The 24,289-nt window shown below is 47.9% G+C and overlaps 1 protein-coding gene across 2 annotated transcripts in view; it reads right to left on the bottom strand.

The window, feature by feature from the left end:
- Positions 1-24,289, bottom strand: part of LOC137532541 (inter-alpha-trypsin inhibitor heavy chain H3-like) — a 178,777-nt gene that overhangs the window by 110,730 nt on the left and 43,758 nt on the right. For both annotated transcript variants that reach the window (XM_068253151.1, XM_068253152.1), the window contains exons 8-9: positions 22,283-22,451; positions 17,586-17,711 (exon numbers count right to left, since the gene is read on the bottom strand). In XM_068253151.1, the coding sequence (XP_068109252.1) occupies positions 17,586-17,711; positions 22,283-22,451 (295 nt within the window). The remainder of the gene's footprint in view (positions 1-17,585; positions 17,712-22,282; positions 22,452-24,289) is intronic.

Below are 24,289 nucleotides of genomic sequence, written 5' to 3'. Positions count from 1 at the left end.
AGGAGGCTTTACAAACCACAAAAGTTCGGGTCCCCATTGACTTCCATTATGTTCGGAGTTCGGGTCGAACACCCGAACATCGCGGCCATGTTCGGCCTGTTCGGCCCGAACCCGAACATCTAGATGTTCGCCCAACACTACTGAGCAACAGTCCAGAGCTGCTTCTCTGTAGCCCGAGTCAGGCGCTTCTGCCGCTGTTTCTGGTTCAAAAGTGGGTTCATGCTTCCATCTGCTGAAAAGCTTTATGGAGATGAAGATTTCATTTTTTTAGCACAACCTGGCACCTGCTCACAGTGCCAAAACCACTGGTAAATGGTTTACTGACCATGCTATTACTGTGCTCAATTGGCCTGTCAACTCTCCTGACCTGAACCCCATAGAGAATCTGTGGGATATTGTGAAGAGAAAGTTGAGAGACGCAAGACCCAACACTCTGGATGAGCTTAAGGCCGCTATCGAAGCATCCTGGGCCTCCATAACACCTGAGCAGTGCCACAGGCTGATTGCCTCCATGCCACGCCGCATTGAAGCAGTCATTTCTGCAAAAAGATTCCCAACCACGTATTTGGTGCATAACTGAACGTAATTATTTGAAGATTGACTTTTGTTGTTTTAAAAACACTTTTCATTTATTGGTCGGATGAAATATGCTAATTTTTTGAGATAGGAATTTTGGGTTTTCATGAGCTGTATGCCAAAATCATCAATATTAAAACAATAAAAGGCTTGAAATACTTCCGTTGTGTGTATTTGAATTTAAAATATATGAAAGTCTAATGTTTATCAGTACATTACAGAAAATAATGAACTTTATCACAATATGCTAATTTTTTGAGAAGATCCTGTACATCTTATTTTAGGGTCTATGAGGGAAAAGACTCAAAATTGGAGCCGGTCGGATGTCCTGACTACCTGGGGAGCAGTGGAAAGGTTGTGTGGGACTTGGTGTCACCCTTGTTCCAGAAGGGGTACCATCTTTTTGTGGACAATTATTACACAAGTGTGGCCCTCTTTCAGCACTTAAAAATAGAAAAAATCTGATGCTGTGGCGCCGTGCGGCCTAGTCGCCAGGGCTTCCCCCCAACGGCTCATTACCACCAGACTTGAACGGGGGCAGAGGGCCGCCTTGTGTGCTGACGACCGCGTACATACAAAAAGGGCGCCCGGACAAAAAGGGCGCGGGGTGTAAACGCTAATTAATAATTAATCATTTATAGCGTTTATAAAAATAGTGTGCTATATTTCGTTTACAAATAATGTTTTACAAAATTATAAATCATTAAATAATGTTTATGAAATCGGCAATTGTGAAAACGTTAATCTTCCCTGTTTCAAAAGTTAAACTTATAATTACGTTTGTTAAAAAAAACAATAATATATGTTTAATTGTTATAATTGTATATTATTGTGAATAACCTTCATTTATGGTTTGTTCTTATAATAAAGATCGAACTGGATCGTTTATTCAATTTCATAAACAGAGTGTTGTAAAACATTAGTAAGTATTACTAAAATTTTACTAAAACTATACCTAAGCCTAGTCTCACACAGAACCCTCCCTGTACCTATCCCTAACCCCTAGACCCCCTGGTGGTGCCTAACCCTAAGACCCCCTGGTGGTGCCTAAACCTAAGACCCCCCTGGTGGTGCCTAAACCTAAGACCTCCCTGGTGGTGCCTAAACCTAAGACCCCCCTGGTGGTGCCTAACCCTAAGACCCCCTGGTGGTGCCTAAACCTAAGACCCCCCTGGTGGTGCCTAAACCTAAGACCCCCCTGGTGGTGCCTAAACCTAAGACCCCCCTGGTGGTGCCTAACCCTAAGACCCCCTGGTGGTGCCTAAACCTAAGACCCCCCCTGGTGGTGCCTAAACCTAAGACCCCCTTGGTGGTACCTAAACCTAAGACCCCCTGGTGGTGCCTAAACCTAAGACCCCCCTGGTGGTGCCTAAACCTAAGACCCTCCTGGTGGTGCCTAAACCTAAGACCCCCCTGTTGGTGCCTAAACCTAACCACCCCCCTTACTGATCGCTTTATTATGTGGATAATAATGTTTTACTAATTGTGGCTGCAAAAAATATATTGCAATTTACGTTACGCACTGATGGCTTTATTTTGTGAATAATAATGTTTTACAAACAGTAAGGGATAAACTTTAAATAATGTTTTAATTAGTTAAATAAGATAAATATGTTTAGTATTTTTATAAACGTTATTCGGCACGGGTGCATTTTATAAACTTAAATCACCACAAGCACACATATAAATCATTAAAAATCTCCTGGCGCCGTTTGTAAACGTTATTTAACTCCGGCGCCCTTTTTTCCTGCTCGGCGCCCATTAAACGTTATTTATTATGAGAGTAAATGGCGGCGCCCTTTTTGTCCACTAGCTGCCTGCGCCCTTTTTTCCCGCTTCCCTGACGACCTGCTCGCGGTGAAATGGAAGGACAAGAGGGAGGTTTACTTCCTGTCCACCATTCACACAGACACGGCAGTTGAAATTCAACGGCGAACTGAGGTCATTGAAAAACCCCTTGTCGTCCACGAGTATAATACTAACATGGGAGGGGTGGACTTCATTGACCAGAGGTTAGCGCCCTATTTAGTTGCACGAAAAACAAGACGCTGGTATAAAAAAAGTGTCTTTTTACCTCATTCAATTGGCAATTTACAACAGCTTTGTTCTCTACAGTAAGGCTGGGAGAACTGGATCGTTTATTCAATTTCATAAACAGATCGTGATGGAACTCCTGTATCCAGGAGGTGCCGTGGCCCAACCCCAAGATTTCAACTAAGCCGGCTGCATGGAAGGCATTACGCCTATCCAATTCCGAGTACCTCAGGTCACCGAATCCGAAGAAAACGTTGTCGTGTCTGCAGCAGGGCTGGAATAAGGCGTGACACCATTGTTTATTGTCCCACCTGTCCTGACCAGCCTGGCCTATTCCTAGGGGAGTGTTTTGAGAGGTACCACGAGCAGGTACACTATTAGAGAGTAGGGAACTCCAAACACAGCGGTAGGCACACAAGGGTCTCTCAGTGCTATTTCACACTGCTGCGATGCGTTAGGGCAAAATGCCTAGCGAAAGTCACACACTGCGGACCCCCCCTACGCCGGAAGTGCTTGACTTGACGCTAGTGCATGCCTACGTTACTGCGTGGCTTCTGTGGCAATATCGATCGGCCCGGAAGTCATGTTAGTCTATGGCGACGCAGTTCATTACTAGGCCGAATGCTACTCTTGTGGTATTGCCTGAAGGTCTGTTTTGGACGATACGGTGCGGCGGGTAGTGTTGGGCGAACATCTAGATGTTCGGGTTCGGGCCGAACAGGCCGAACATGGCCGCGATGTTCGGGTGTTCGACCCGAACTCCGAACATAATGGAAGTCAATGGGGACCCGAACTTTTGTGGTTTGTAAAGCCTCCTTACATGCTACATACCCCAAATTTACAGGGTATGTGCACCTTGGGAGTGGGTACAAGAGGAAAAAAAAATTTAGCAAAAAGAGCTTATAGTTTTTGAGAAAATCGATTTTAAAGTTTCAAAGGGAAAACTGTCTTTTAAATGCGGGAAATGTCTGTTTTCTTTGCACAGGTAACATGCTTTTTGTCGGCATGCAGTCATAAATGTAATACATATAAGAGGTTCCAGGAAAAGGGACCGGTAATGCTAACCCAGCAGCAGCACACGTGATGGAACAGGAGGAGGGTGGCGCAGGAGGAGAAGGCCACGCTTTGAGACACAACAACCCAGGCCTTGCATGAGGACAAGAAGCGTGCGGATAGCATGCTTTGTACCACCATGCAGTCATAAATGTAATAAAGATAAGTGGTTCAATAAACAGGGACCACGCGGCAACGCTAACCCAGCAGCAGCACACGTGATGGAACAGGAGGAGGCGCAGGAGGAGAAGGCCACGCTTTGTGAGACACAACAACCCAGGCCTTGCATGAGGACAAAAAGCGTGCGGATAGCATGCTTTGTACCGCCATGTAGTCATAAATGTAATAAAGATAAGAGGTTCAATAAACAGGGACCACGCGGCAACGCTAACCCAGCAGCAGCAGCAGCAGCAGCACACGTGATGGAACAGGAGGAGGCGCAGGAGGAGAAGGCCACGCTTTGTGAGACACAACAACCCAGGCCTTGCATGAGGGCAAAAAGCGTGCGGATAGCATGCTTTGTACCGCCATGTAGTCATAAATGTAATAAAGATAAGAGGTTCCATAAACAGGGACCGGCAACGGTAACCCAGCAGCAGCAGCAGCAGCACACGTGATGGAACAGGAGGAGGCGCAGGAGGAGAAGGCCACGCTTTGTGAGACACAACAACCCAGGCCTTGCATGAGGACAAAAAGCGTGCGGATATAGCAGCAATGCTTTTTGCCGCCATGCAGTCATAAATGTAATACAGATGAGAGGTTCAATAAACAGGGACCGGAAACGCTAAACCATCCCAGATGTTCATCGGTCATGTTACTTGGTTGGGGTCCAGGAGTGTTGCGTAGTCGTTTCCAATCCAGGATTGATTCATTTTAATTTGAGTCAGACGGTCTGCATTTTCTGTGGAGAGGCGGATACGCCGATCTGTGATGATGCCTCCGGCAGCACTGAAACAGCGTTCCGACATAACGCTGGCTGCCGGGCAAGCCAGCACCTCTATTGCGTACATTGCCAGTTCGTGCCAGGTGTCTAGCTTCATGCCCGGTTTCAGGTCCAGCGGTGCCAGCCACAAATCCGTCTGTTCCTTTATTCCCCTCCAAATTTCCTCCCCTGTGTGCTGCTTATCCCCAAGGCAGATCAGCTTCAGCAACGCTTGCTGACGCATGCCAACAGCTGTGCTGCACTGCTTCCACGATCCTACTGCTGCTGGTGCTGGGTTAGCATTTCCGGATGAGGTACAGCTTTGAGATGCGTTGGAGGAGAAGGAGTCAGAGAGGTAGGTGCTGCTGTTGTTATCCAGCTGTTTGCGGCGTGGGCAACACCCGCGCCGTAGCAGGTGAGGAATCGCTGCCAGGCTCCACAAGGTTCACCCAGTGCGCGGTAAGGGAGATGTATCGACCCTGGCCGAACGCACTCGTCCAGGTGTCAGTGGTGAGGTGAACCTTGCAGGCAACGGCATTCTTCAAGCTTCGGGTTATTTAGCTGACCACGTGCTCATGCAACTCAGGCACTGCAGAGCGCGCAAAGTGGTAGCGGCTGGGAACCACGTAACGTGGGATGGCCACTGACATCATGCCCTTGAAGCTGTTTGTCTCCACCACTCGATATGGCAGCATTTCGCAGGCCAGAAGCTTGGCTATGCTGGCTGGCTGTTACTGCCACGGCCCGGGGGTCATTTGCTGGCAATTTCCTCTTGTGCTCAAACATCTCAGAGACAGACAACTCAACCGTAGCGCTGCACACCGAAGGGCTGTTGGTTGTTGTGTTTGATGAACACTGGGAGACCTCAAGAGCACTAGTCCGGAAAGTGACAGTGTCAGCATCGTCTGATGTTTGTGAATGTTGTGAACCACGCAATGGCTGGGCTACTGCTGCTGCTGAGGCGGGTCTGGTGGTGAGTCTGGTGAACCCAAGGGAGGCAGTGTTGCTGGTGGTACCCTGTCCTGCCGCGTTTGCCCGCAGAGTGGGATGTTTGGATAGAATGTGGCGGCTCATGCTGGTGGTGGAGAGTAGTGTTGGGCGAACAGTGTTCGCCACTGTTCGGGTTCTGCAGAACATCACCCTGTTCGGGTGATGTTCGAGTTCGGCCGAACACCTGACGGTGCTCGGCCAAACCGTTCGGCCATATGGCCGAACTAAGAGCGCATGGCCGAACGTTCCCCGAACGTTCGGCTAGCGCTGTGATTGGCCGAACGGGTCACGTGGTTCGGACCCGAACGCGCTCTGATTGGCCGAACGGTCACGTGGTTCGGGTAAATAAATACCCGAACCACGTCATATCTCCGCCATTTGTCTGTGGGTTTAGCTTTGGGTAGGCAGGCAGGGTAGTTCGCGCTCCAGCCACGCTAGCCAGGGTCCCCCCTGTCATTGTGTCACTGCTGGGAACAGTAGTACACCGCTTGCTCAGCCACACTATATAGCATTCTGTTTACTGCCACTCTGTGTACCTCGCTCAGCCACACTATATAGCATTCTGTTTACTGCCACTCTGTGTCTGCTGGGAATAGTAGTACACCGCTTGCTCAGCCACACTATATAGCATTCTGTTTACTGCCACTCTGTGTACCTCGCTCAGCCACACTATATAGCATTCTGTTTACTGCCACTCTGTGTCTGCTGGGAATAGTGGTACACCGCTCGCTCAGCCACACTATATAGCATTCTGTTCACTGTTCTGTGTCTGCTTGGAATAGTGGTACACCGCTCGCTCAGCCACACTATATAGCATTCTGTTTACTGTTCTGTGTCTGCTGGGAATAGTGGTACACCGCTCGCTCAGCCACACTATATAGCATTCTGTTTACTGTTCTGTGTCTGCTGGGAATAGTGGTACACCGCTCGCTCAGCCACACTATATAGCATTCTGTTCACTGTTCTGTGTCTGCTGGGAATAGTGGTACACCGCTCGCTCAGCCACACTATATAGCATTCTGTTCACTGTTCTGTGTCTGCTGGGAATAGTGGTACACCGCTCGCTCAGCCACACTATATAGCATTCTGTTTACTGTTCTGTGTCTGCTGGGAATAGTGGTACACCGCTCGCTCATCCACACTATATAGCATTCTGTTCACTGTTCTGTGTCTGCTGGGAATAGTGGTACACCGCTCGCTCAGCCACACTATATAGCATTCTGTTCACTGTTCTGTGTCTGCTGGGAATAGTGGTACACCGCTCGCTCAGCCACACTATATAGCATTCTGTTCACTGTTCTGTGTCTGCTGGGAATAGTGGTACACCGCTCGCTCAGCCACACTATATAGCATTCTGTTTACTGTTCTGTGTCTGCTGGGAATAGTGGTACACCGCTCGCTCAGCCACACTATATAGCATTCTGTTTACTGTTCTGTGTCTGCTGGGAATAGTGGTACACCGCTCGCTCAGCCACACTATATAGCATTCTGTTTACTGTTCTGTGTCTGCTGGGAACAGTAGTACACCGCTCGCTCAGCCAGAGTATATAGCATTGTGTTTACTGCCACTCTGTGTACACCGCTCAGCCAGACTATATACCATTGTTTACTGACACTCTGTGTACACCGCTCAGCCAGACTATATACCATTGTTTACTGACACTCTGTGTACACCGCTCAGCCAGACTATATACCATTGTTTACTGCCACTCTGATTCTGCTGGGAACAGTAGTACACCGCTCGCTCAGCCAGACTATATAGCATTGTGTTTACTGCCACTCTGTGTACACCGCTCAGCCAGACTATATACCATTGTTTACTGACACTCTGTGTACACCGCTCAGCCAGACTATATACCATTGTTTACTGAAACTCTGTGTACACCGCTCAGCCAGACTATATACCATTGTTTACTGCCACTCTGATTCTGCTGGGAACAGTAGTACACCGCTCGCTCAGCCAGACTATATACCATTGTTTACTGACACTATATAGCAGACTATATAGCATTGTGTGTACACCGCTCAGCCAGACTATATACCATTGTTTACTGACACTCTGTGTACACCGCTCAGCCAGACTATATACCATTGTTTACTGCCACTCTGATTCTGCTGGGAACAGTAGTACACCGCTCGCTCAGCCAGACTATATACCATTGTTTACTGACACTCTGTGTACACCGCTCAGCCAGACTATATACCATTGTTTACTGCCACTCTGATTCTGCTGGGAACAGTAGTACACCGCTCGCTCAGCCAGACTATATAGCATTGTGTTTACTGCCACTCTGTGTACACCGCTCAGCCACACTATATAGCATTGCGTACTCTGCCAGTCAGGGTGTATATTGCTGGGATCAGTAATACTCCACTCACCGTCAACCACTATATGAGCTCAACATGAGTTCCCCAGAGACCTCCGCTGTGAGCAGCACTCCCAACAACAGCAACAGCCAACGCCCCACGCAAGCTATAACATCCACCCCAGCAGCCAGTGGTCAGCAGCAGCCCTCCCCGGAGGAGAACGTTGTGTCCATCAGTCCGTCGCCAGAGCGATTAATGAGGGCTGCCATTGAGGAGATGATGGGGCCTGATGTGGAGGAGGAGGTCTGGCTCAGGCCAGCATCCCAAGTTAATGTTGAGGACGATGAGGGGTCTGTGTCTGGGGATGTTGGGGTGGCAGAGGTGGTGGGTGGGTCAGACTCAGGAGAAGAGTTGTATGATGAGGATGATGATCGGGACCATCTGTATGTGCCTCAGAGTCCGACCCCGGAAAACATGTTGTATCGTGTGTTTAGGTACTAAAATCTGCGTTCCCTCCCAGTAGTGTTGGGCGAACAGTGTTTGCCACTGTTCGGGTTCTGCAGAACATCACCCTGTTCGGGGTGACTATATAGCAGACTATATAGCATTGTGTTTAATGCCACTCTGTGTACACGGCTCAGCCACACTATATAGCATTGTGTTTACTTCCACTCTGTGTCTGCTGGGAACAGTAGTACACCGCTCACCCGCCACTGTATAGCATTGTGCTCTGTGTCACTGCTGACAATAGTGGTACACCGCTCACCCACCACTGTATAGCATTTCTGTACTGCCACTGTACTGCTGCCAGTCAGCGTGTACTTTAAGGATAAGTGAAATGAGGAAGAAATCCGGTGAAAGAGGGAGGGGCAAGGGAAGAGGTGTTTCCCCTGACGGTTCACGTACAGGCCACAGGGGAGCACCCAAGAAAACCCACTCAATACTGCCCATGTTGTCCAGGACAACAACCCTCACAGATCCAAAAGAACAGGACCAGATAATTACTTGGATGACCTCTCAAGCGTCCAGCAGTGGGTTAAGCAGCACCAGCACATCACGCACGAGGTCCGAGTCCTCAGCCAGTTAAAGTCTGGGCTTTCTTTGAAGACTGCACTGAGGATGTTACCATGGCGATTTGCAAGGTGTGCAAGACCCGCCTGAGCAGGGGGAAAAGTATTAACAACCTCTCCACCACCAGCATGAGCCGCCACATTCTATCCAAACATCCCACTCTGTGGGCAAACGCGGCAGGACAGGGTACCACCAGCAACACTGCCTCCCTTGGGTTCACCAGACTCACCACCAGACCCGCCTCAGCAGCAGCAGTAGCCCAGCCATTGCGTGGTTCACAACATTCACAAACATCAGACGATGCTGACACTGTCACTTTCCGGACTAGTGCTCTTGAGGTCTCCCAGTGTTCATCAAACACAACAACCAACAGCCCTTCGGTGTGCAGCGCTACGGTTGAGTTGTCTGTCTCTGAGATGTTTGAGCACAAGAGGAAATTGCCAGCAAATGACCCCCGGGCCGTGGCAGTAACAGCCAGCCAGCATAGCCAAGCTTCTGGCCTGCGAAATGCTGCCATATCGAGTGGTGGAGACAAACAGCTTCAAGGGCATGATGTCAGTGGCCATCCCACGTTACGTGGTTCCCAGCCGCTACCACTTTGCGCGCTCTGCAGTGCCTGAGTTGCATGAGCACGTGGTCAGCTAAATAACCCGAAGCTTGAAGAATGCCGTTGCCTGCAAGGTTCACCTCACCACTGACACCTGGACGAGTGCGTTCGGCCAGGGTCGATACATCTCCCTTACCGCGCACTGGGTGAACCTTGTGGAGCCTGGCAGCGATTCCTCACCTGCTACTGCGCGGGTGTTGCCCACGCCGCAAACAGCTGGATAACAACAGCAGCACCTACCTCTCTGACTCCTTCTCCTCCAACGCATCTCAAAGCTGTACCTCATCCGGAAATGCTAACCCAGCACCAGCAGCAGTAGGATCGTGGAAGCAGTGCAGCACAGCTGTTGGCATGCGTCAGCAAGCGTTGCTGAAGCTGATCTGCCTTGGGGATAAGCAGCACACAGGGGAGGAAATTTGGAGGGGAATAAAGGAACAGACGGATTTGTGGCTGGCACCGCTGGACCTGAAACCGGGCATGAAGCTAGACACCTGGCACGAACTGGCAATGTACGCAATAGAGGTGCTGGCTTGCCCGGCAGCCAGCGTTATGTCGGAACGCTGTTTCAGTGCTGCCGGAGGCATCATCACAGATCGGCGTATCCGCCTCTCCACAGAAAATGCAGACCGTCTGACTCAAATTAAAATGAATCAATCCTGGATTGGAAACGACTACGCAACACTCCTGGACCCCAACCAAGTAACATGACCGATGAACATCTGGGATGGTTTAGCGTTTCCGGTCCCTGTTTATTGAACCTCTCATCTGTATTACATTTATGACTGCATGGCGGCAAAAAGCATTGCTGCTATATCCGCACGCTTTTTGTCCTCATGCAAGGCCTGGGTTGTTGTGTCTCACAAAGCGTGGCCTTCTCCTCCTGCGCCTCCTCCTGTTCCATCACGTGTGCTGCTGCTGCTGCTGCTGCTGCTGGGTTACCGTTGCCGGTCCCTGTTTATGGAACCTCTTATCTTTATTACATTTATGACTACATGGCGGTACAAAGCATGCTATCCGCACGCTTTTTGTCCTCATGCAAGGCCTGGGTTGTTGTGTCTCACAAAGCGTGGCCTTCTCCTCCTGCGCCTCCTCCTGTTCCATCACGTGTGCTGCTGCTGCTGCTGCTGCTGGGTTAGCGTTGCTGCGTGGTCCCTGTTTATTGAACCTCTTATCTTTATTACATTTATGACTACATGGCGGTACAAAGCATGCTATCCGCACGCTTTTTGTCCTCATGCAAGGCCTGGGTTGTTGTGTCTCACAAAGCGTGGCCTTCTCCTCCTGCGCCTCCTCCTGTTCCATCACGTGTGCTGCTGCTGGGTTAGCGTTGCCGCGTGGTCCCTGTTTATTGAACCACTTATCTTTATTACATTTATGACTGCATGGTGGTACAAAGCATGCTATCCGCACGCTTCTTGTCCTCATGCAAGGCCTGGGTTGTTGTGTCTCAAAGCGTGGCCTTCTCCTCCTGCGCCACCCTCCTCCTGTTCCATCACGTGTGCTGCTGCTGGGTTAGCATTACCGGTCCCTTTTCCTGGAACCTCTTATATGTATTACATTTATGACTGCATGCCGACAAAAAGCATGTTACCTGTGCAAAGAAAACAGACATTTCCCGCATTTAAAAGACAGTTTTCCCTTTGAAACTTTAAAATCGATTTTCTCAAAAACTATAAGCTCTTTTTGCTATAAGCCTGTTCGGCCCGAACCCGAACATCTAGATGTTCGCCCAACACTAGTGGAGAGGTTGTTAATACTTTTCCCCCTGCTCAGGCGGGTCTTGCACACCTTGCAAATCGCCATGGTAACATCCTCAGTGCAGTCTTCAAAGAAAGCCCAGACTTTAACTGGCTGAGGACTCGGACCTCGTGCGTGATGTGCTGGTGCTGCTTAACCCACTGCTGGACGCTTGAGAGGTCATCCAAGTAATTATCTGGTCCTGTTCTTTTGGATCTGTGAGGGTTGTTGTCCTGGACAACATGGGCAGTATTGAGTGGGTTTTCTTGGGTGCTCCCCTGTGGCCTGTACGTGAACCGTCAGGGGAAACACCTCTTCCCTTGCCCCTCCCTCTTTCACCGGATTTCTTCCTCATTTCACTTATCCTTAAAGTACACGCTGACTGGCAGCAGTACAGTGGCAGTACAGAAATGCTATACAGTGGTGGGTGAGCGGTGTACCACTATTGTCAGCAGTGACACAGAGCACAATGCTATACAGTGGCGGGTGAGCGGTGTACTACTGTTCCCAGCAGACACAGAGTGGAAGTAAACACAATGCTATATAGTGTGGCTGAGCCGTGTACAAAGAGTGGCATTAAACACAATGCTATATAGTCTGCTATATAGTCACCCCGAACAGGGTGATGTTCTGCAGAACCCGAACAGTGGCAAACACTGTTCGCCCAACACTACTGGGAGGGAACGCAGATTTTAGTACCTAAACACACGATACAACATGTTTTCCGGGGTCGGACTCTGAGGCACATACAGATGGTCCCGATCATCATCCTCATCATACAACTCTTCTCCTGAGTCTGACCCACCCACCACCTCTGCCACCCCAACATCCCCAGACACAGACCCCTCATCGTCCTCAACATTAACTTGGGATGCTGGCCTGAGCCAGACCTCCTCCTCCACATCAGGCCCCATCATCTCCTCAATGGCAGCCCTCATTAATCGCTCTGGCGACGGACTGATGGACACAACGTTCTCCTCCGGGGAGGGCTGCTGCTGACCACTGGCTGCTGGGGTGGATGTTATAGCTTGCGTGGGGCGTTGGCTGTTGCTGTTGTTGGGAGTGCTGCTCACAGCGGAGGTCTCTGGGGAACTCATGTTGAGCTCATATAGTGGTTGACGGTGAGTGGAGTATTACTGATCCCAGCAATATACACACTGACTGGCAGAGTACGCAATGCTATATAGTGTGGCTGAGCGGTGTACACAGAGTGGCAGTAAACACAATGCTATATAGTCTGGCTGAGCGAGCGGCGTACTACTGTTCCCAGCAGAATCAGAGTGGCAGTAAACAATGGTATATAGTCTGGCTGAGCGGTGTACACAGAGTGTCAGTAAACAATGGTATATAGTCTGGCTGAGCGAGCGGTGTACTACTGTTCCCAGCAGAATCAGAGTGGCAGTAAACAATGGTATATAGTCTGGCTGAGCGGTGTACACAGAGTGTCAGTAAACAATGGTATATAGTCTGGCTGAGCGGTGTACACACAATGCTATATAGTCTGCTATATAGTGTCAGTAAACAATGGTATATAGTCTGGCTGAGCGAGCGGTGTACTACTGTTCCCAGCAGAATCAGAGTGGCAGTAAACAATGGTATATAGTCTGGCTGAGCGGTGTACACAGAGTTTCAGTAAACAATGGTATATAGTCTGGCTGAGCGGTGTACACAAAGTGTCAGTAAACAATGGTATATAGTCTGGCTGAGCGGTGTACACAGAGTGGCAGTAAACACAATGCTATATAGTCTGGCTGAGCGAGCGGTGTACTACTGTTCCCAGCAGAATCAGAGTGGCAGTAAACAATGGTATATAGTCTGGCTGAGCGGTGTACACAGAGTGTCAGTAAACAATGGTATATAGTCTGGCTGAGCGGTGTACACAGAGTGTCAGTAAACAATGGTATATAGTCTGGCTGAGCGGTGTACACAGAGTGGCAGTAAACACAATGCTATATACTCTGGCTGAGCGAGCGGTGTACTACTGTTCCCAGCAGACACAGAACAGTAAACAGAATGCTATATAGTGTGGCTGAGCGAGCGGTGTACCACTATTCCCAGCAGACACAGAACAGTAAACAGAATGCTATATAGTGTGGCTGAGCGAGCGGTGTACCACTATTCCCAGCAGACACAGAACAGTAAACAGAATGCTATATAGTGTGGCTGAGCGAGCGGTGTACCACTATTCCCAGCAGACACAGAACAGTGAACAGAATGCTATATAGTGTGGCTGAGCGAGCGGTGTACCACTATTCCCAGCAGACACAGAACAGTGAACAGAATGCTATATAGTGTGGCTGAGCGAGCGGTGTACCACTATTCCCAGCAGACACAGAACAGTGAACAGAATGCTATATAGTGTGGATGAGTGAGCGGTGTACCACTATTCCCAGCAGACACAGAACAGTAAACAGAATGCTATATAGTGTGGCTGAGCGAGCGGTGTACCACTATTCCCAGCAGACACAGAACAGTGAACAGAATGCTATATAGTGTGGCTGAGCGAGCGGTGTACCACTATTCCCAGCAGACACAGAACAGTGAACAGAATGCTATATAGTGTGGCTGAGCGAGCGGTGTACCACTATTCCCAGCAGACACAGAACAGTAAACAGAATGCTATATAGTGTGGCTGAGCGAGCGGTGTACCACTATTCCCAGCAGACACAGAACAGTAAACAGAATGCTATATAGTGTGGCTGAGCGAGCGGTGTACCACTATTCCAAGCAGACACAGAACAGTGAACAGAATGCTATATAGTGTGGCTGAGCGAGCGGTGTACCACTATTCCCAGCAGACACAGAGTGGCAGTAAACAGAATGCTATATAGTGTGGCTGAGCGAGGTACACAGAGTGGCAGTAAACAGAATGCTATATAGTGTGGCTGAGCAAGCGGTGTACTACTATTCCCAGCAGACACAGAGTGGCAGTAAACAGAATGCTATATAGTGTGGCTGAGCGAGGTACACAGAGTGGCAGTAAACAGAATGCTATATAGTGTGGCTGAGCAAGCGGTGTACTACTGTTCCCAGCAGTGACACAATGACAGGGGGGACCCTGGCTAGCGTGGCTGGAGCGCGAACTACCCTGCCTGCCTACCCAAAGCTAAACCCACAGACAAATGGCGGAGATATGACGTGGTTCGGGTATTTATTTACCCGAACCACGTGACCGTTCGGCCAATCAGAGCGCGTTCGGGTCCGAACCACGTGACCCGTTCGGCCAATCACAGCGCTAGCCGAACGTTCGGGGAACGTTCGGCCATGCGCTCTTAGTTCGGCCATATGGCCGAACGGTTTGGCCGAGCACCGTCAGGTGTTCGGCCGAACTCGAACATCACCCGAACAGGGTGATGTTCTGCAGAACCCGAACAGTGGCGAACACTGTTCGCCCAACACTAGCGGCGGGCTCGACCCACCGGATATGTCAATATGCAGTGTGAAACCAAACATCGGGTTTCCAGAGACCCTAATACACAGGGCTGCCAGAAACCTCTCCTTTCACTTGGAACAAATTGCGTAATGTACTTCGCCACAACTCTGTGCGATTTGCACTTCGCACATTGTCCCATGGGGGAGGAGAGGTTTGTCCTTGGGAGGTAAGTTAAAAAAAAACCAAAAAAAAAAAACAGGTAAGCAAAAAAGTTAATGTTTGGTTCGCAATGTTAAGGTTTTGATTTAAAAAGTTCAAAGTTTATTAATGTTAATGAAGTAATTGCTTTGCTGCTTGCTTGTTTTTTGGTGTTTTTTTTTCTCTTTTTCCATCCATTAACCTTCCAGGTGGACCAAGCGAACGACTAACCAGCTGCAGCACTGATGGTGCATCCTGACAGAACATTGCGCGTCTATCAGGTTACACAAAATCGGTGCATGCAGCGCTGCAGGACGAGATTTCTCCTCCGCAGTCAAAAAGATACGTTTGCCGAGGCATATGGGCCGAGGAGTGGTGTTGGGGTTCATACGCTTTGGCAAGCACTTTGTATCAAAAAAGAACTCTGGCAATGATTTGTTCATCCACATCGATCGGTGTGAATGGATAAATCAGGTTTGCCTGGGCATACGAGCTGGTGGGTTTGGATTTTTGGGGCGGCAGCTCCTATGTCCTGGCAGACGCCTTCCCCTCCTTTTTGTATTGTTTTGTCTTTTTTCTTCTCTCTTTTTTCTATCCAGACCGACCAATCAGCTGCAGCACTGATGGTGCATCCTGACAGAAGCATTGTGCTTCTGTCAGGTTACACAAAATCGGTGCATGCAGCGCTGCAGGATGAGATTTCTCCTCCGCGGTCAAAAAGATACGTTTGCCGAGGCATATGGGCCGAGGAGTGGTGTTGGGGTTCATACGCTTTGGCAAGCACTTTGTATCAAAAGAGAACTCTGGCAATGATTTTTTCATCCACATCGATCGGTGTGAATCGATAAATCGGGTTTGCCAGGGCATACGAGCTGGTGGGTTTGGATTTTTGGGGCGGCAGCTCCTATGTCCTGGCAGACGCCTTCCCCTCTTTTTTTTTTCAAATTTTTTTGGCAGATATTTATTCATCCACATTGATTGATTGTTTGATGTTCATTTTTCCTTTCAGCCCAGAGTGCATTACCCTTATGCCCAATATAAGGAGTATAGCAGAAACTCCTAATACTGGCCATACATGTAATGATTGCAGAGACCCTAAAATGCCAGGACAGACCCCACGAATGATGCCATTTTTGAAAGAGGACACCTCAAAGTATTCCGTTGGGTGCATGGTGAGTTCATAGAATATTTTATTTTTTGTCACAAGTTAGCAGAAATTGTGGTTTTGTTTTTTTTCACAAAATGTCATTTTCCGCTAACTTGTGACAAAAAATAAAATTTTCTATGAACTCACCATGGCCCTCATGGAATACCTTAGCGTGTATTCTTTTCAAAATGGGGTCATTTGTGGGGTTTGTTAACTGTCCTGGCAAGTGGGTGGGGGGGTGCTAAATTGTATGCACCCCTGTAAAGCCTGAAGGTGCTCATTGGACTTTGGGCCCCTTAGCACAGTTAGGGTGCAAAAAAGTGCCACACATGTGGTATTGCCGTACTCAGGAGAAGTAGTATAATGTGTTTTGTGTTGTATTTTTACATATACCCATGCTGGGTGGGAGTATCTATATCTCTGTAAATGACAATTTTTTTTATTTTTTTACACACAATTGTCCATTTACAGAGATATTTCTCCCACCCAGCATGGGTATGTGTAAAAATACACCCAAAAACACATTAAACTACTTCTCCCGAGTGCGGCGATACCACATGTGTGGCACTTTTTTGCACCCTAACTGCGCTAAGGGGCCCAAAGTCCAATGAGTACCTTTAGGATTTCACAGGTCATCTTGAGAAATTTCGTTTCAAGACTACTCCTCACGGTTTAGGGCCGTGAGGAGTAACAACCAACGATTTTAATGAATATAATAAAAAGTAAAACTCGCAGCAGCAATCAAATAGCACCAAAAGAAAGCTGTATTAGTGACAAGAAAAGGAGGTAAAATTTCTCTAGGTGGTAGGTTGTATGAGCGAGCAATAAACCGTGAAAGCTGCAGTGGTCTGAATGGAGAAAAAGGCTCTGGTCCTTAAGGGGCGAAAAGACTGTGGTCCTCAAGTGGTTAACTGACATTTTTTATTGTAACAACCAAAGATTTATACAGGAAAATCATGACGATTAACAATGTTGCCCAAACTTTCACATCCCACTGTATGTAACTGAGCAAGTCACAAATCTTGAAGCGTTTTTTTTTTTTTTTTTTGTGTGTGTGTGTGTGGAGTGATGCCTTAGGCGATTTGCGCACAGCAGAAGAGCCTACCACAGTGCACCATTGCACGCAGATTGGTCCATGCGGCAGATATCGCCGACAGGGAAATCTGCATGATCTCGGCCCCAAACGTGTATGTCACTGACGTCAGACTTCAGAAACATCTGACCACTCAGCCACCTACACACTTCAAGACAGGAAGTGCATCACAGGATGTTGTCGTTATGTGCATGCGCGTGATACTGCTACTGCAACAATCTATAAAGATTGTTGCTGTGCCACTGACTCCCATGCAATCGTGTGCCGTGCAGTACCTCTCATACCTTGTCGCCTGAGCCGCAACGTGGGTACTGTGGCCTGTCTCATAGATATTAATGGCCACGGCGGTGGGGGAGGGCGACACAACGCCGTAATGTGAAAGGGGCCTCAAATGTTTCAAGTAGAATAATGTAATTACATTTTTTTTTTCTGACGCTAATCCTGCAGAATTACAATGGAAGATGTAGTGCTTCTTACCAGAGGTGGGGTCTCCATCAGACAGGAAGATGATAATTGAAGCGCTTATTTCCGGCAAGACTTTATTCTTTCTGTCATTTTCCAGCATTTTGGCAGCTGCCAACAAGGCTGAATTTATATTTGTGCCTAAATGAATCAGAATAAAACATGTTAAATAATGTTTCAGCTAAAGACATAAATGGGGATCAAAATAACTTGTTGCTTCTGAGCATGTTCAAAGTGCCATCAGTTATAAATGTGCGCTCTACCCTCCGGTGAGAGCTGGTATTGTGTTTGGCTTTTCTTCAGATCTGTGCACTACTACAGTCTGATATAACATACAATTAAAATCCTTTCTCCCAGTAACTTGTATAGTTATTCTACCAGCATTTGACCTAAAAGTAATGTAATCTTTGTGAAAAATCACAACTTCCTCCCTTTCTTCCCCCCATGGTCACAGCAAGCTAACAATGGAAGCAGCCACCTTACATAATAATGTCATTTTCAGTCCAATCACAAGGCTTTGCAGTGAGAAAAATACAAATTACTTTGCCTTGTACACAGAAGCTTATTGCTATAAATAAACCTTTAGGGCTCTTTTACACTAATTGGGTTTTACTGCGGTTTGCGATGTGATTCCGATCGCATGCAATTTGCAAAATGCAAGCACACATAGTTTAAAATAGAAACACTGTGAAAGTTGTTTTGCGTTTTCCTGCCAATCCCCCAGGCCGCGCAAAAATTGCAAAAAGCAATTGCCAAAAAAAGGAAAAATCGCATCACAGAATCACAATCGCATTGCGTTTGCATTTGTGTTTTGCAGTGTAAAAAAGGCCCTGAAGGTAGCTATACATCTAGCGATTTTGGTGTCCGCTCAACCAACCAGACAGATCTCTCTCTGATCGAATCTGATCGGAGAGATATCTGTTGCCCGCCATAAACAGGCCGATTCCCGATCAATTGCAGCATGAAATTTTGCAAGAATCGGCCTTGTGGTGCCAGCACACAGCTTCGCCACCCCTAGCCACTGTCCCCCCAATGTTTTGTCCTCCCCGGTGCCCTGTGGAGTAATACTTTACTTGCCGCCATCCTTGTTTTTCATTTGTGCCATATACCATAAAGCCACATCAATCCCTGCCATGCACTGATGAGGACCAGAAAGTCACAGGCTGTCGGAACATTGGATTAGTGTGGCTGTATACAATTTTAAGCTATAGGCCTTCTATACACCAGCGGTTCTGGATGTGAGCCTGGCTTCAGGGACATAGAGATGGTTTGCATATTTAGGAGTCAGGAGCGGACTGACCATTAGGGCACTCGAGCACAGACCGAGGGCCTGTGGTCAGGGGGGGCCTGCCGCCCGCCAGAGAGCCCTGAGCAGGAGGGGAGACAGCCAGCGAAGGAGGGCGATGGGCATAGCAGCGGAGAAGGGGGGGAAGTTCCCTCACCTTGGGGCCCCCCTTCCTGGCTCTCCCCTCCAGAATCTGTAAAGTGTCGCATAGCGGGCAGCGGCTGACAGCGGGCGGAGATTTACCGCTGTTCAGCCACCGGAGGGAACGCTGATCTGTGTGCCACTAGTCTGGGATTCTCAAGACCAGACTAGTGGCAGGGCCGGATTTGTACTTTCCAGCGCCCTAGGCCGGCTGTCACCAACCACCCCCCCCATTCTGTCCAACTCTGACTAGTGTTCACTGGGTTACATGGGCTCCTGTCTGTTTTGCTGCTTTGCCCCCCCCCCTGTTCAAAGAAGCAGTGCATGCTCTGTCCACTCCATGTAATTTTGCACTCCAGCCTGGATGCACAGCAGCCGATAGTGTTCAGGGCTTGCATAATTCAGAAATGATGCTCATATATGAGCAGCACTTGTCAAGTACACATACCCATAACACTCCCAGCCTCGGCTGCTGTGCACATCAGTACAGGAGTGCGTAATAACAAGAAGCCCGAGAGGACAGAGTATGCACTGCTTCTTTGTCCTTTGTGTGACTTGCTTCAGTCAGAGTCACAAACCGGTGATGGTGCAGCGCAAAGGAGAGAAACCCATCCAAACCAGAGAATAGGTAAGTAGAAGCATCCCATACTACACACGCTGGCATAGATGTAGTGTAATGCTAGGTACACACGATTTACTGTCAGATTGATTATTTCCATCATGTCTGATCTAATTTCCGATCAATTTTTCAATCGATTTTCCGTTCATTTCTATGAAAACAATCATTCAGAAAATCTATCGGATAGCAGATCGGACATGTTGGAAATAGTCGATCTGACAGTAAATCTGTCAGAAAATTGCATCATGTGTATCTAGCATAAGCTCTGGTGTACTTTACACAGTGACAATTTAGCACTTGGGGCAAGTTAAGACAGATCTTAATCAGTCAGCAGGAAGTTTTTACGTTTTGTAATAGAATGATAATATTTATTGGCTAACCAAAAGAAAGTAGTGAGCCTTTGGCTAATGAGTCATCTTCAGACTTTGTTCCTGTATACAAGCTGTTAGGACATACAGTTATATATACAGTCAGCAGGAGATGTATACATTGTTTTGTAAATATAAATAAATGTAACACAGTTGTCATTCTGTTTCAAAACATCCTGCTTTCACTGATGGCTAACACAGAACAATGCTTTGCTGCTTCTAAAACATGTCAGGAAAGAGTTAAACTGTAGCACAGAGAGAATGTTGCTGTAACAACAAACCATAAATCTAACAGGTCTCAGGTCTTTAACAGCTCTGACCAAGTAATAAAACATCAGTCAGGGGGAGAGGAGAGCTGATAATTTCTATCCTTGAATGCATGCATAAAGAAACTAATCTGAACTCAAAAGTTCTACTACTTAGGCCCATATATTTTTTTTCTCACAGCAGCTTGTATGTCCCCACTCATTATACTGGACGAGATCTTCAGATGACAACAGATGCTGTCATCACACACACTCTGCAGTGAGAGAGATGCAGGGATCTCTGGAATTCAGGCAGAATAGAGCAAAGCAGAAGTGATTTACTTTGACATGTGACCTCTTATCTCTCCAAGTCCTGCGCCCTGCTGAATTTTATTGCCCTAGGCATTGACCTTTTGTGGCCTTTCCAGAAATCCGGCCCTGACTAGTGGCACACAGATCAGCGCTTCCTCCATTGGCTGAACAGCGGTAAGTCTCCGCCCGCTGTCAGCCGCTGCCCGCTATGCGACACTTTACAGATTCTGGAGGGCAGAGCCAGGAAGGGGGGCCCCAAGGTGAGGGAAGGGGGGGAACTTCCCCCCTTCTCTGCTGCTATGCTCATCGCCCTCCTTCGATGGCTGTCTCCCCTCCTGGAGACACCTACAAGCCTGGCTGCATATACTGGGGGCACTTATAGACCTAGCTACATATACTGAGTGCACCTATAGACCTGGCTATACTGAGGAGACCTATACACCTGGCTGCATTTACTGGGGAGACCTATACATCTGGCTGCATATACTGGAGGCACTTATACACCTGACTACATATACTGGGGGCACTTATACACTTAGCTACATATACTGGGGGCACCTATAGACCTAGCTATCTGTACTGGGGACACCTATAGACCTGGCTATCTGTACTGGGGACAGCTATAGACCTGGCTATCTGTACTGGGGACACCTATAGGCCTGGCTACCTATTCTGGAGACACCTGTACACCTGGCTACCTATACTGGGGACACCTATAGACCTGGTTATCTTAACTGGGGACATCTATAGACCTGGCTATCTTAAATGGGGACATCTATAGACCTGGTTATCTATTCTGGGGACACCTGTAGACTAGGCTACTTATACTGGGGACACCTATAGACCTGGATACCTGCACTGGGAAAACCTATAGACCTGGTTGCTTCCACTGGGGATGCCTTTTGACCTGGTTACCTATACTGGGGGCACCTATTTTGGGGGAACTGCTGCCAGATTAACTATTTTTGGGGAACTGCTGCTGCCAGATTAAGTGTATTTTGAGAAACGGCTGCCAGATTATGTGTATTTTTGGGGAACCGCTGCCAGATTGTGTATAATGGGGGAACTGCTGCTTCCAGATTCTGTGTATTTTGGGGGAACCACTGCTGCTACATGTATTTTCGGTGATCCGCTGCCAGATTATGCATATTTTGGGGAGCCGCTGCCAAAATTGTGTATTTGGGGGAACCGCTGCTGCCAGATAACGTCTATTTTGGGGGAACGACTGCCATATTATCTGTATTTTGGAGGAACCTCTGCCAAATTGCATGGATTTTTGGTGAAATGCTGTCAGATTACATGTATATTGGGAGGAAACACTATGGCAGAGTTCAAACTTGCCCGGCAGACCTTTTACACCACTGCTAAGGTCATGTATATTTTGCCCCACCCATATTCTGTTGCGTGACCACACCCATTTTTTGGCGCAGCGGTTTTTATCACTATAAAATATCACAATATAACATTTACTGTTGTCAGTAAATTATTATATCTTAGTCTGTAAAAATATAACGTGAAAGGTGGGAAACACTGGTATGGGGGCCTCATAATCTCCTATTGCCCGGGGGCCCAATGAGTTGTCAGTCCGCCCCTGTTAGGAGTGATGCGTTATGGGAATTTGCTCACTTAAAGCTGAATTATAGACAAATACCTTCTGTTTTAAGAAGGTGAATTGTACTAATAGGTACGCAGGAACAGTTTCTAGTCTTTATAGATATAGCAAATATAAAGCTTGCACTGACCTCCTCGTGCAGTGATCTGTGCCACAAATTCTTTAGCACTTTTAATGTTGTCTGGATCAGCTCTCACAAGATTACTTTTCCATTCTGAGACGTCGTGATTAAATTTCAAAATGCCAACGTAGTCCTCTTCTGGGAGGTCCTCCAGGATTTTTGTAAAGGCTTCAAATGTCTGCACAGCAGGAAATAAAATGTCTCAGTGCCAACTAAACTTTACCTCTGGATAAATGTTTACACAAATAAGTCTGAATCTAACATAAGATATAATATATATATATATATATATATATATATATATATATATATATATATATATATATAAACAACAACAGTACTCTCCTAAGGAGAGGGAAGGAGAGGGGTCCTATAGAGCCTTCCTTTTCTCCTAACGGTGCCTACGTGCGTTCCCTTGCAGGCTCTCCCGTTAACACTTCCACCGCCATTGAGATTTCGTCAATCCTCCCGAAGACTGGCCGTACTGCGCATACGCGAGTGCACAAGCCAAGAACTCCGGAAGATTGCCGAAGTCTCCACGGTGGCGGCGGAAGTGAGCAGTCTCTGACCCATTGGCCGTGGACTGCTAACAGGAGAGACTGCAGGGGAACGCGGGCGCCATGAGGAGAACAGTAAGGATCTATAGGACACAGAGCCTTCTCTCTCCTTAGGTGAGTATCTCTTTTGTTTTTTTATTTTTGCTTCAGACTTGCTTAAAAATAAGCCCAAGGCCGGTTGAAAAATGTGGCTTCTACTTACCTGGAACTTCCTCTAAGCTCCTTTAGTCTTGAAGGTCTGTAAGTACTCTATGTAGACACACTGGCAGCCTTGGTTAAGTCTGTGAGTTGACTGGGTCGTGCACTACAGGGAATGCTCTATGCCGGTGACATGCTTACCCAATCACTCTCACATAGCCAGGAGCATTCTGTGCATTCATAGTTACGAGTCTTGTGAAAGTGCATGCGCAGAATGATCCCAGCAATAGAAGCATGATCAAAGAGGCTGGTTCAGCGCATGCGCCATAGTACACGACCCATGCTGGTCATGTACTTTACCAGGGCTGACAAAGAATCAATGTAGGGGACTGGGAGGACACAGAGGGCCCTTTAAGACTATGGGAGGCTGGAAGGAGCCCTAGTTAAGTAAAAGCCAACTCTTTCCACCTGCCTCGGGCCTCCTTGCCCTTAAGGGCTGGTTCACACGGACGACAGGCGACGTTGTGGCGGCTGGAAAGCTGCGTCGTCCTGTGACGTCTCGTTTAGGGGTGACGGTAAGGCGATCGTCGGCTTCCCGATGCAATCAGCGTTTCTCGTCCTCGCAAGGGGACATGAAGCCGCCGCGGCTAGCCGGCCCTGGATGCCGCATGCTGCTTCTAGGGCCGGCAGAAGCGACGCGTTAAATCGGGATCGGAACGCCGCGTTTGCGCAATCGACGGTAAACGCCAGTAACCGCACGATGTTAGATGCTCCCATTTATTTGAATGGGAGCATTTACCCGACGAGTCCTGAATGCTTGGCGGTAAACGTTGCCAAGCGTCCGTGTGAACCAGCCCTTGTCCAATTCAATTTCTACCCAAATGCAAATGTAGAGAATGCTACATTTTTTCTGAGTTTGCACATGGGTTAAAGTCAATGGGAGTGCAAGAAAATCGCATAGCAAACATAATTGCACTGTGAAAATGAGCAATTGCATGAAACCTGCGCTGAAGTGCATTGAAAACCGCATGGTGTAAAATAGAAATACTGTATTGCAGTCACATTGCAGTGAGTTTGAGATTGTGATAGCAATTTACCGTGGAAAAGGATCCTTTGTTATTACCCTAATCCCTGCTCATATCTCATTGGCTGCTTGAAGAGTAAAGGCGCCAATACATTACTCGACTTGGTGGCTGATCGACCATCCGATTCGATAATTATCAAATCAGATGAACATTTTTGGCGCCAAGAGCATGCACGTTCAACGAGGATGCGACCAATTTCAGGCCCAAAATGGGTCGCATGTATCGATCAGACATGC

This window comes from Hyperolius riggenbachi, chromosome 9, assembly GCF_040937935.1.
Source record: "Hyperolius riggenbachi isolate aHypRig1 chromosome 9, aHypRig1.pri, whole genome shotgun sequence".
In the NCBI taxonomy this organism is placed as follows: Eukaryota; Metazoa; Chordata; class Amphibia; order Anura; family Hyperoliidae; genus Hyperolius; species Hyperolius riggenbachi.
This window is presented reverse-complemented; position numbering and strand designations above follow the sequence as displayed.